The sequence below is a fragment of the Bidens hawaiensis genome, unplaced genomic scaffold, assembly GCF_021521415.1.
Source record: "Bidens hawaiensis isolate Kalapana, Puna unplaced genomic scaffold, B.hawaiensis_p1.1 tig00017009_1, whole genome shotgun sequence".
NCBI lineage: Eukaryota > Viridiplantae > Streptophyta > Magnoliopsida > Asterales > Asteraceae > Bidens > Bidens hawaiensis.
Window position 1 is genome coordinate 492,685 of NW_027492574.1, and position 12,452 is coordinate 505,136.

General features: G+C 32.9%; 1 protein-coding gene across 1 annotated transcript; it reads right to left on the reverse strand.

Moving 5' to 3' along the window:
- Positions 1-460: 460 nt before the first annotated feature.
- LOC143552729 (heat shock protein 90-5, chloroplastic-like) lies at positions 461-6,508 on the reverse strand. Its single transcript, XM_077042877.1, has 19 exons — positions 6,089-6,508; positions 4,580-4,653; positions 4,322-4,447; positions 4,150-4,243; positions 3,969-4,052; positions 3,736-3,879; positions 3,525-3,641; positions 3,395-3,442; positions 3,122-3,196; positions 2,932-3,036; positions 2,706-2,846; positions 2,526-2,618; positions 2,351-2,428; positions 2,000-2,254; positions 1,826-1,928; positions 1,437-1,611; positions 1,259-1,364; positions 1,086-1,175; positions 461-810 (listed from the first exon to the last, which is right to left on the reverse strand). Exons 1-19 carry the CDS (start codon positions 6,344-6,346, stop codon positions 613-615), a joined length of 2,364 nt encoding a protein of 787 aa, XP_076898992.1. The 5' UTR covers positions 6,347-6,508; the 3' UTR covers positions 461-612.
- Between the last annotated feature and the right edge of the window lie 5,944 nt (positions 6,509-12,452).

Here is a 12,452-nt window from a genome sequence, read left to right on the forward strand (position 1 = left end):
TTCAAGAACATGAAACTTACTTGGGGATTGGTCGTCGTCGTGAGCATGAGAATAAGAAGCTACCGAATGGCGTATATCATCAAAAGTGGAACTATTGAAGCGCATACTAAGCTTATTATGGACTCTGAAGTAGTTTCAAATTATGAACACTGTCGTGGTTCTGATTCTCATGCTCAACACGTCGATAAAACCGGAAGTGATTCTCATTGGATATCCTAAATTATTAAATTTTCTCATTGACTTTTTTCTCGCTAAATTATTAAATATTTAATATACGGAAGCATGGCCTTTTTAGCGCAAAAAAACATATAAAATATAAAGAATGAGAAAGATTGATCGCTACATGTTATCTTATTTATTCGTTTATATATAATATTATAGATAGATATATTTGATAATATACAGTCAAAATTTTGTATAACTTATTTTTAAACTAAATAATTTGCAATGCAAGGTAATGTAAATAAACCACAAAGTTTCAATATAAATATGAACTAAAATCCATATTTCAATAAATCCAAATCATAAAAGTATAAAACTCTCAATCCAAAATCCGTATCCCTCCCGATTCGATTTCTAACGACTGACTGACGTTTATTGATTAATACTCGATCATGTACTCCATGGGTCAGTTTCGGTCCTAACTTCAGAAGGCTCGACAACTTCCGTCTCGTTAGTGGACTCGGACTCAATTGTCGGGTCAACGTTCGAGTCAACACCTTCACTTTCCTCAACTCTTCCCCACTTTCCACCGAGAGCAACCGCCATCATCTCATAAATCTTTCCGCCCAATTCAGCTGGACTATCAGGCTGCACATTCAAAATAAAAAATTATCAAACAAGTAAAAAATATATATATAATAATAATAATAATAATAATAATAATAATAAATATTTTAACGGCCAATTCGAACACTGACGGGCCATTGACCCACCAGATCATCTTCATAAAATAATAATAATAATAAAGAAATAAATCAAATCATTTGTTTTTCGGCCCCTGCTAGCTTCTCGGGAGGGGTTTTCGGTCCTGTTTCTATTGAAATTTGCAGTTCAAAAAAAATGTTTTTAAAATAAATGCTTACAGTAAATCCACTTGCTATTAAAGCTGTTTCATATAAAAGATCCACAGCTCTCTTTGCCTCACTACTTTCTGGTGCATTTTTACATGCAGCCTGCAAAATATTATAAAAAAAATAAATCCAAAAACTAACTTTTTATTAAAAAAATGTAAAAAATGTAATTACTAATTACTTACATTTAAGTCTTTAATGATTGGATGATCAGGGTTGACTTCCATTATTCTTCTACCCCTCATGAACTCCAAAGTTGAAGTATCACCAAGAGTTTGTGCTTTCATTAATCTGAAAAATAATATTTTAACATAAAGATTTAATCTTTTAACATAAAGATTGTTTTTTTAAATGAATACCGACCGTTCCATATTGGCAGACCAGCCGAATTTGCCAGAAACAAGAACACAAGGCGAAGAACTTAAACGGTTTGAGATTTGTACTTTTGCAACTTTGTCACCTAGCTGTTGTTTCATCCAGTCACAAAGAAGGATATATTCTTGTTTGTTTTCACGTTCTTTAACCTCGTCCGTGTCACCTACAAGTCAACGGTTGGTCAAAAGTCAGCTCACCAAGGTCAAGAAACTGTTGCGAACCGTTTGACGGGAAGTTCGCATATGTTCGTTCATTTACATATTTATGCATGTGCGTTAATTGTTCGTGTTCAATCGCTTGTTCAGTAAAAGTTAAACGAATGTACACAAATGTGATCCATTCGTGTTCGTTTAATGCCCAGTTATAGGTCAACTTACCAAGCTCAAGATCCTCCTTGCTCACATCAACAAATTTCTTTTCTTTATATGTTTGAAGATTCTGAATCGCCACCTCATCAATAGGCTCGACTAAATATAACACCTTCAAAGACGGGACCCACAAATCATTTTTGTTTTTAATAAAGTCTAAATCTTTTTGATAGAAACGCATACCTCGATATCCTTTTGCACCAATTTTTCCAAAAAGGGAGCCAATTTAGCACTTTTCAAGCTGTCGGTTGCAATATAATAAATCGCATTTTGTTTTTCATTCATGTTATCGATATATTCATCTAAACATATCAACTCGTCTTCACTTTTCGATGAGAAAAACCGCAACAATGGAGTTATTCTTTTATGATTTCCGGTGTCCTCGATGCATCCCAACTTTATAAACTTGCCGAAATTCTCCCAAAACTTTCTATAATCCTATAATCATTTCATCAATGATCAAACTCAACTTATATATACACCTTAATATATAAAAAAAAGTGTTACAAATTTAAGATATATTAAATTATTAACCTCTTTGTTCTCATTGTCTGCAAGTTCTTGTATCATATCAAAAGTTTTCCTAACAAGCCTCTTTCTCATTATTCTAACCTGTAGCACAAGAACAAAAAAATAAAAAAATAGTGTCTTTAATATATAAGATTAAGATAATATATTTTATTAAGTAAAAATGGAATTTTTAACGTACAATTCGACTTTCTTGAAGTATTTCTCGAGAAACATTTAGAGGAAGATCATTAGAATCCACCACACCCTTTACAAAGCTCAAGTATCTTGGAAACTGCATGTCAAAAATCAAATTTAGGATATTTAATTAAAATACGTTTTAGCTATTTTTTGCTTGTTAAATTAATGGAAACACATTTACCAATTCGCCATCGAAATCATCTGAAATAAACACACGTTTCACATAAAGACGGATATTCTTCGTTTTGGGATTTACTACATCTTCATTGTTCATTGGTGCCATTCCGGGAACGTAGATTACACTTCTAAATTCCACTTCACCCTGCACAAATTGTTAGCATTAAAATAATTTTATTGTATAACAATAATATATTAAATATGTTAAAAATAAACTAAACGGTACATACCTCAGTGGTAAAGTGAGTGTATGCAAGTGGATCAAGAAACTCGTTGAATGTCTTCTTGTAAAACTCGTTATATTGATCTCTTTCAACTTCCTTTGGATTCCTCATCTGCATTTTAATCATGTAATTAACAAATTCCAAAATCTAAAATAAATAAATGTCTAAAAGATATATTTAAAGTGGTTTAACTTACCCATATAGGTTTTGTCTCATTGGCCAATTCCCAATCCCAGTATTTTTCAGTTATCGTCTTTTTCTTCTTCTCGCCCTGAAAACCGTAACAAACAGCATAAACTTTATAAAAAATAAAATTATAAAAAATAAAATAATATAATAATAACACAATAAGGTTAAATACAAAATATGTTTCTCTAGGCATTATTATTAGTGTGTTAGTTTTAAAAAAAAAAGAAACTAGCTAGCTCAAAGTCAACACAGGTCAAAAGGTCAACACGCTTAAAGTTACCTCTGGTGGTGTTTCTTCTCCTTCTTTCGGTTCTTCCTCTTCTTCTACCTGTAAACAAAAACAACAATATCACATTACTATTTATACTTATTTATGAAAATATGGTAACTAGAAGTTATAACTAACTAACCTCAACTGTTCTTGATTTCTCTTGCCACGTGTATATGGGAAACGAAACAAACTGTGAGTAGTTTTTCACTAAACCCTGGACCCTGCTAGGCTCGGTGAACTCATATTTGTCATCATCCTATATACAAACAAAAAAACGATTAATACAATCAAAACATAAAAAACTACAAAGAAAAATAAAAACTTTATGAAAAAAAAAACATATAAACTACCTTCAAATAAAGTGTTATTTCTGTTCCACGGCGAATCTGCTTTTCGGGGTCGGTTTCTTCTTTAATTACATACGAGCTGCTATCGGCTGACGCTTCCCAAATGTATTGTTTGTCAGATTTGGGACTCTTTGTAGACACGCTAACCTATTTAAATGCAATATTTAAATCAGCAAAACAGTAAAGTTAACTATAAGAAGAGATTAAAAAAAAGTTATGATTATGAAATTAAATACCTTTTCAGCAACCAAAAAAGCCGAATAGAACCCGACACCAAATTGACCGATTAAACTGTTGTCACTTCCAAGATCCTTGTTCTCCTATTAAAAAAATAATAATAAAAAAAATTAAAAATTAAAAATCTGAATTACATATGTGTTACTAGTAAATGATTGTAAGATGAAAAAGAACAAGTACCTTAAGTGCATTCAAGAATTTAGAAGTGCCACTTTGAGCAATGGTTCCAAGACAGTCAATTAGCTCTTCTCGGGTCATTCCAATACCGGTATCTCTAAAAAGTAATTGTAATTAGAATATTGATTCGACTTTTAACGAAATCTTTCCAAATGAAATAAGTAAAGAGTCTTACGAAATTGTGATGGTCCCTTTCTCAGGGTCGGGTTTGATACGGATCTCTAGCTCACCAGCATCTCCGAGTAATGACGGGTCGGTTACACTTAAGAATCTTAGTTTATCAAGTGCATCACTAGCATTACTGAAACAAAAAAAAGGTAAAAAAGAAGAAAATATGAGCATACATAGTTATAGATAACATGGGCTCAATCAAATTACACAAAATCTTCAATAAACTTAATAATAAGTGCAGAACAGAAAGAGATGTCTTTACCTCACAAGTTCCCTGAGGAAAATTTCCTTGTGGCTGTATAAACTATGAACTATCAGATTCATCAAACGAGACACCTGCATCCGAAATTCAAGATTTTAGGTTTTATAAGCATCAGTTAAAGAATCTTTAAAAATCAACAAGAACATAAACAAAAAAAAACTAAAAAAAACTGCAAACATTTTGTTCAAAAACATTGAGAAAACCATTAAAGAATCTTGAAAAGTCAACAAGACCATAAGCATGAAAAGACTAAAAAACTGCAAACATTCTGCTCATAAACATTGAGAAAATTTCAAAAGAAATGCAAGTTATGAACTTTATCATAAGTAAAGACATATAGATAATAAACTTTCAATCAATCAAAATATCAAGAACATCAAAGATAAGGATAATTAACCCTTTAAAATTATGAAATTTGGTAACCCAATTTCAACCAAAATGATAAAAATTTAAAACTTTAAGCTTCATAAGCATTATATTAAAGATTCTTTAAAGGACAACAATAACATAAACATGATAAGACTGAAAAACTACAAACAACTTGTTCATAAACACTAATGAATCATTACAAGAAACACCCAAGTTATAAACTTTAACATAAATAAAGACAAGTAGATAACAAATTGGCGGTCAAAAATATGAATAAGTAACCCTATAATATTATTAAACTTGGCAACCGAATATTTCAACCAAAATGATAAGCTTCATAAGCATCACATTAAAGATTCTTTAAAAGTCAACAAGAACAAAAACATGACAAGACTGAAAAACTACAAACAATTTGCTCATAAACATTAAGAAATCATCACAAGAAACACACAAGCTATATGCTTTATCATAAATAAACACAAATAGATTACAAATTTTCAATCAAAAACATCAAAGACAACTAACCCTATTAAATTATGAAACTTGGCAACCCAATTTCAACCAAAATGATACAAATTCAAGATTTTAAGCTACATAAACATGATAAACTGAAACACAATTTTTAAAAGAAACATAAAAATATGAACTTTATCATAAACAAAGACAAATAGATAACAATATCCCAATCAATCAAAATATCAAGAACATCAAAGACAACCAACCCTAAAATATTACAAAACTAACCCAATTTCAACCAAAAATAATAAAAACACAAGTTATAAACTTTATCATAAACTAATAAGTAAATAATTTTAAGATAAAATTTTCAATCAAGAGCATCAAAAACAGCTAACCCTAAAAAATTATGAAACTTGGCAACCCAATCTCAACCAAACTGATAAAAATTCAAGATTTTTAGCTTCATAAGCAATAATTATATAATTTTCAAAAGTCAACAAGAACATAAACATAATAAGCCTAGAAAATTGCAAACATTTTGTTAATAAAAATTGAAAGAACCTTAAAAGAAACACTAAAGTTATAAACTTTATCACAAACAAAGACCAAAATAATAAAAATAATAATAATAATAATAATAATAATAATAAATAATAATAATAATAAATACAACAAACCCACCTCAGCCTGGTACTCAAAACTCTCCCCAGAAGCCTCAACACCTTCTTTCTCAGCAACAGCAGAAGCCTCACACTTCACCACCACACTACCACCTCTCTTACCCACCTTTAACTTCAACCCAGAGCAAGAAAGATTATTACTTTTCAACCCATTTTGATGCAAGAAACCACTTCTTGACAATAACCTGTTTTGGGTATTGGATTTTGAAGAGAATAGAACAGAAGCAGGTGTTAAACTTCTGCTTAGAACAGGTGCCATGATGGGTTTGTGTGTTAAAGATTAAAGGGTGGCTGCAGAAATGAAAAACCCTTGAAGGGTGTTGAAGATTGAGGGGTTTTGGAGGTGAGGAAGAGGGTTCTAGAAGTAGGCAAGAGGGTGTGTGAGTTTGGAAGGTTTCTTGGTCTTAGATGTGTGGTTTGGATTTTGCCATTTCATCATCGGTTACATTATCTTCATTTTATGTTTTTTTATTTTTTTATGTAAGAGTAAATTAGGTGCAATGACGAGTTTAAAACGCAGAACTTGTTTGGGTTGGAACTGATTTGGTTATGTAAATAAAAGTTAAATCGGTTTATGATCGGTTTACTGATCAGGTTATGATTGATTTTGGTTATGGTTTTGACTGGTTTTTGTCAGGTTTTGTCTGGTTTCGGTTCGATTAATTGATTTCTGCATAATCGGTTTCAAACCAGTTTATTTTATGTTTAAATTATGGGTCGGTCCAGTTTACTTGATGATGGTTAAGCTTTGGGAACTTATAGTCTAATAAGTATCTTCAATTAATGTTTTATATGATTTTTTTTGTTTAATGACTAGTTAATGAGCCGGTGATGGAGTGATAAGGAAGAGATTTGGTGTTTCATGTGACCCAGGTTTGATTTCTGTCTCTAGAATTTAGTTTCGGCGGCACTATAAGTGATGACGGGAGACTAGGCGAATAGGCGTTCAGTAGTTGGATCTTTGAACTGAACCGTTTCTATCTCATCATATCACTAGTTGGATCTTTGAACTGAACTGTTTTTATCTCATCACATTGTCGTGCCTTCGGGCGAGTGTTCACGGATGCTGGCCTTAGGTGAGAGTTTTTCCCGGATCGAAAGACGGGTGTATCCCGATGTGATGAATTTAGTTAGTAGCTCGTTTGGAAGATTCCTTGGTCATTCAAAAAAAGTATAAGGTTATTCACGCCTATGATCATAGACAGCGTTGGTGAACCGACATGTCACCAGTTTTAGGGGAACCTATTGTCTGAAGGCCTACTATGATAAAAGTTTTGACTCCCACACAAGAATTTGGTATGAACAAGAGTTGAATCGACGACAATTTTTTATGTTTGCTGTATATTTGCTAGTGGTGTGTGTTATTTAGCTGGTCGCTTTTTTTCTCAGTCTAATACAATATATAAGTTATATGATTTGTAAAAACACCAACTCATATAGCTCGTATAAGCATCATGACCCATATGATTAGACATGAAGATGAATTTAATTTAAAACTGAAGTATAACACAAACCGAACTACATCTGGATAATGGGTAAGCGAGCAACAAGCTGCGCCGCTATCCCCTTTTGAATCGCAAAGCCTATTCTACTAAATATAAATCCTTGGTTCCTCGGGCTCTGCGAGTCACTGTGGACCACCTTCTGCACCCGCTCCAAGAAGCGAACCACCTCGGGAGCTAGGGATCCAAAAGTGTCGAAGGCAAATGGAACGAACACGTGCTGATTCTCCAAACACGATGTCTCATGCTTAGCAACCTTCCTAGACTCCGCTCTCAAAACCGCCTGTCCCGGTACGAAGCCACTGTCTCTCAGCCCCACCAACGGGGACACCCCAGTGAGGTCAACACACGCATGCTTACCCCCTGCCCAGCCAAACACAAGAACATCCGCAGGACGCAGGGTAGATCTTCCCTCACGCGGATCAGTCAAAAAGTTAACAGGTGCCTCTTTCTTGGCTGAGATCCCGGCACGTCTAAGCACATCCCATAACACATCTCTAACCCAGTCATGACGATACCTGAATCCCGGCAATTCCTTACAGTGGAGGGCATGCTCACCAAATCTATCCAAACAAGCCTTTTTACAAATGGGGCATAATTCATCTGAAGGGAAAAGGGGAATCATAAGTCGGATTAGACATCAAAATACTCATACAACAAACAGCCTCTCGTAAGGTTTATATGACCATACCTGATGAACAATGTGTTAGTGGAGTGTAATTAGTATGTCACCGATGTGCATGTAACTTTTAATTAAAAAAACATTTACTTAAATCTGATCTCGTTATAAGTATATTATCATATGCATTGATAGCTAGACATGTTGATGTATAATTTTTTTATAAAAAAATATGAATATAAGAGACGTATTAATGAATATAAGGAAGATATTTGGTGTTTCATGTGATCAATGTTTGATTCATGCCTCTAGCATTTAGTTTCGGAGGCACCAGAAGTGATGATGGGAGACTAGGCGAATAGGTGTCGTTCACTAGTTGGATCTCTATACTGAACGGGTTTTATCGCATCGCATTGTCGTGCCTTCGAGTGAGTGTTCACGGATGCTGGCCTTAGGTGAGTTTTCTCGATGTGATGAATTTTGTCAGTAACCCATTTGGAGGATTCGTTGGTCGTTCAAAGAACAAGTAAAAGGTTGTTCACGCCTGTGATCATAAACAACGTTGATGAATCGGCATGTCACTAGTTTTAGGGGAACCTACTGCCCGAAGTCCTACTATGATAAAAGTTTTGGCTCGCGCACAACAATTTGATATGAACAAGACTTGAATCGACAACACTTTTTATATGTTTTAGTATGTAAAAAGTTGATCATTTGACTATATACAAAAAAGGCAAATGGATTGTATGGCATTTGTTACCGGTGTGTGGCTTAATTGGTCCATTTTTTCTTAGTCTAATACGATATATAAGTTATATGATTTGTAAGAACACCGACTCATGTATAGTTCATATAAGCATCATGACCCGTATGATTAGACATTACAACACTCATGCAACCACCCCTCATGCGGATTATATGACCATACCTGATGAATAATGTGTTATTGGAGTGTAATTAGCATGTCACTAATGCACGTATAACTTTCCCCTAAAAACATGACTTTAATGGGATCTCGATACAAGTATAATGCCATATGCTTCGATAGCTGACATATTGATGTATAATTTTTTTATAAAAAATATATATGAATATAAGAGACATATTAATGAATATAAGAGGAAGTTAACTTACAAATAAAATCAACGTGCTAATTGTGAGAATAAAGTAGAATAATTATGTAATTACATAATAGAGTAATTACATAATTACTATATGATGTAATTATATAATTATTTTTTATATAATTACTCTATCTGATTCTAACAATTAACATGCTAATTTTATTTGTATTTAATGAAAACCATTAATGAATATGTCAATTTTAAATTACATCTAACTATGTTAACGTTGTTACTAAATGGACTACAATAAATTTCAAAGCTCACCTATCTAGCTATTAAGCATAGTGTTGCTAGAAACTAACATATAGACTCATATGTATTTAATAATAGCTTACTTTTTATCAAATATTTTGGTAAAATAAGTCGATTATGATGTTTTAACAGTTGCATTTGCTTTCTCTTTATTCACTATTTATTTTTGTTCTCATTAAAATTGGATTCTTTTATTATCTTTTCACGATGGTCAGCAATTAACAATTTTATTGAACTACGGATTTAATATTCTTTTAACTCTAATAACAACTTAATATGTATTTTGACTACAAGCAAAAGGAGCACGTCCAAATATAGGCCAATAAAGTGGGTCTTTATATGGGCTTTTTGGTGCAGCGAGCCTATGTATTTTTCAATTACTTACCAGTTACCACTAGTCACTAGTAGTCTGTAGAAGTGTACAAATCGGGTATTAGAAAAACCCGGTTCGGGTATGGAACCGGTTTCGGGTATGATCGCGCATTGGAAAATCATATATTAGCAATACTTGGGTTGGGTCCGGGTATTGCCTCTAAAAACCATACCATATGTATCAGGTTCGGGTCGGGTATTGTAAAACCGGGTATTTGAATACCCTATTTCCGGGTATTGAAAAAAACCATATTTTCGGGTTTTTTTCCGGTTTTTTAGTATATATTGGAATTTTTTAGGGGTTACACTTTTTAAGTGTATTTTTCGGGTATTTTCCAGTTATTTTTTGGGTATCGGTTTCGGGTACTAGAAAAACCCGGTTCTAGGTACAGAACCGGTTCAGGTTTTCAGGTATTACCGGGTAAAAATCGGGTCCGGTTCGGGTACGGGTTTTGATATTAAAATGCATATTCTATCCGTACCCTATGGGTATGGTCGGGTAAGGGTTCGGGTATTAAAATCCCAGGTATAAAAAATACCGGTTCCGGTTTTTTTTTGAGTCCGGTTCCATATTTTTTGTGCAGCTCTAGTCACTAGAGGTGTACAAAATCACCGAATTAGTTTTAATGCACCATTACAAATATGTGTATTGCATGACCTTTGTAAGAGGCGTTGCCCTTGAACCTTGTTTCTTTTATAATGGCATTCACAAATGATTTGCCACACCCTTATATAGTAAAGAAACTTTGTTAAAAATGCTTTTTTACCCTCAAAATAATATATCAATGTTTGCAAAAAGTTAAAAGGCAAAACAAACAAGAACAAAAAAAAAATAATTTTTAGAACGACGACTTTCTTGTATTTAGGCTACCGCACTCTCCAAATTTGAAGAGCCCCGATGTCCACTCTCACCAGACTATGTTGTCTTAATCAGACGTGCAACTTAAAAAAACTTACATGTATATAAATTAAATAATTTGAGATTTAAAACCAGTCTTCGCCTAACTATTTTTTTTTATTTCTATTTGAAAAAATAACATGGCATGTAAATGCTTATCTTCTAATCTTCTTTGTTCTCTTTTCAACTTTCACAATGTTTTACCGACATGAATCTATGTTAGAATTTCATTATATGTTATAAGATCATGTGGTGTGAACTTATAGTTGATAGTTAATCAAAAGTGATATCATGTCACTGTCATATATGTAATGATGCATTAGCTAACCAACACATCAAGCTGGTGTAATGGAAGAGGTAAGTTAATAAGTTGATAATCATTGTGATGGTGATATCTAGACCAATAAGACATTCAAATTAAATGTAATGATGATAATGTCGGATTGAGGCAGTCGCCACTAGAATGCCGATAATGGGGGAATGACACCCTCTTTCAAGCTTGCGTTGTGGTTTTGACGGTGAAAGTGGATATATGAGGTGGCAGAAAGTGACGTCTCATCATCTCTTCACAACATTTAGTCTAATACATTGAAACACCTATCTTTTTTTCTTTGATTTTTATAATGATACAACTGAGTGTAGTTAATTAACGTAAGTATATACTTCTCTCCAGAAGTTAATGTGTATAATTGTACATATGTCGCTTTCTAAAATATTCAAATTTTTGGATAAACAAACTTATATAATATAAGTTGTGTGCAAGTGTGCAACATACATGGCCCATGGGTAGTGAATGGATGGCCCATAGATTAGAGCAATATATTGTATACATCATCTTGGGAAATACAATTTCCAATCATGTGAAATAATGTTCTCAAATGTCATTTAATTGGAAAATAATTTCGTTTATTAATGTTTGTATGTTCCAAGGCACTGATGAATATTGCTTATGATTATAAATAGCGTCTTCCAAACCACTCGTCGCTTGAACTTGTTTGTCGGTCGTTTGGAAATTACTTGGAAAATACTCGCTCGATTGTAAACGAGTCGCTCTGCTCGGTTCGGTATGCAAACGAGCCAAGCAACGAGCAAAGGTCTGCTAGGCTCAAATATTTTTAATTTATTTTATATATAATTATATATGAATAAATATATAAATATATAGACAAAACACATAAATATAAGTTTACACTTTTTTTACTTTATAGTTTTATTTGTTCGCTTTAAGTTTTTAGAATACTAGAAGTTTGTTTACATGATCAATTAACGAGCCAAGCAACGAGTAAGCCTTCGCTCGATTCGGCTCGGCTCGTGAGCATCCCTAATTATAAGATGGTTCATGGTAGGTGATTAATTTTTAAATTTACAATTTTACTTTTAAACTATTTTTTGGTAACATTTATAGAAAAGCAATTTATATGATTAATACGATTATTTAATGATACAAAAGTAAAATGCATGAAAATAATGTAATTAACTTTAACTTATTCATAATTTGATGTAGTGGTACGGTGTCTTTCTTTACAAAAGTATAAGATAATACGTTCAAAGTTTTACAAATGTAAGATGTGAATAATTTTATGGTAGAAAAAAAATCT

Coding starts and splice junctions, on each gene's coding strand:
- LOC143552729 (XM_077042877.1), bottom strand. CDS start 6,346: ATGGCACCTGTTCTAAGCAGAAGTTTAACACCTGCTTCTGTTCTATTC. Junction 2,429..2,525: donor TACTTCAAGAAAGTCGAATT/GTACGTTAAAAA, acceptor CTTGTGCTACAG/GTTAGAATAATGAGAAAGAG. Junction 1,612..1,825: donor CAAGGAGGATCTTGAGCTTG/GTAAGTTGACCT, acceptor GTTGACTTGTAG/GTGACACGGACGAGGTTAAA.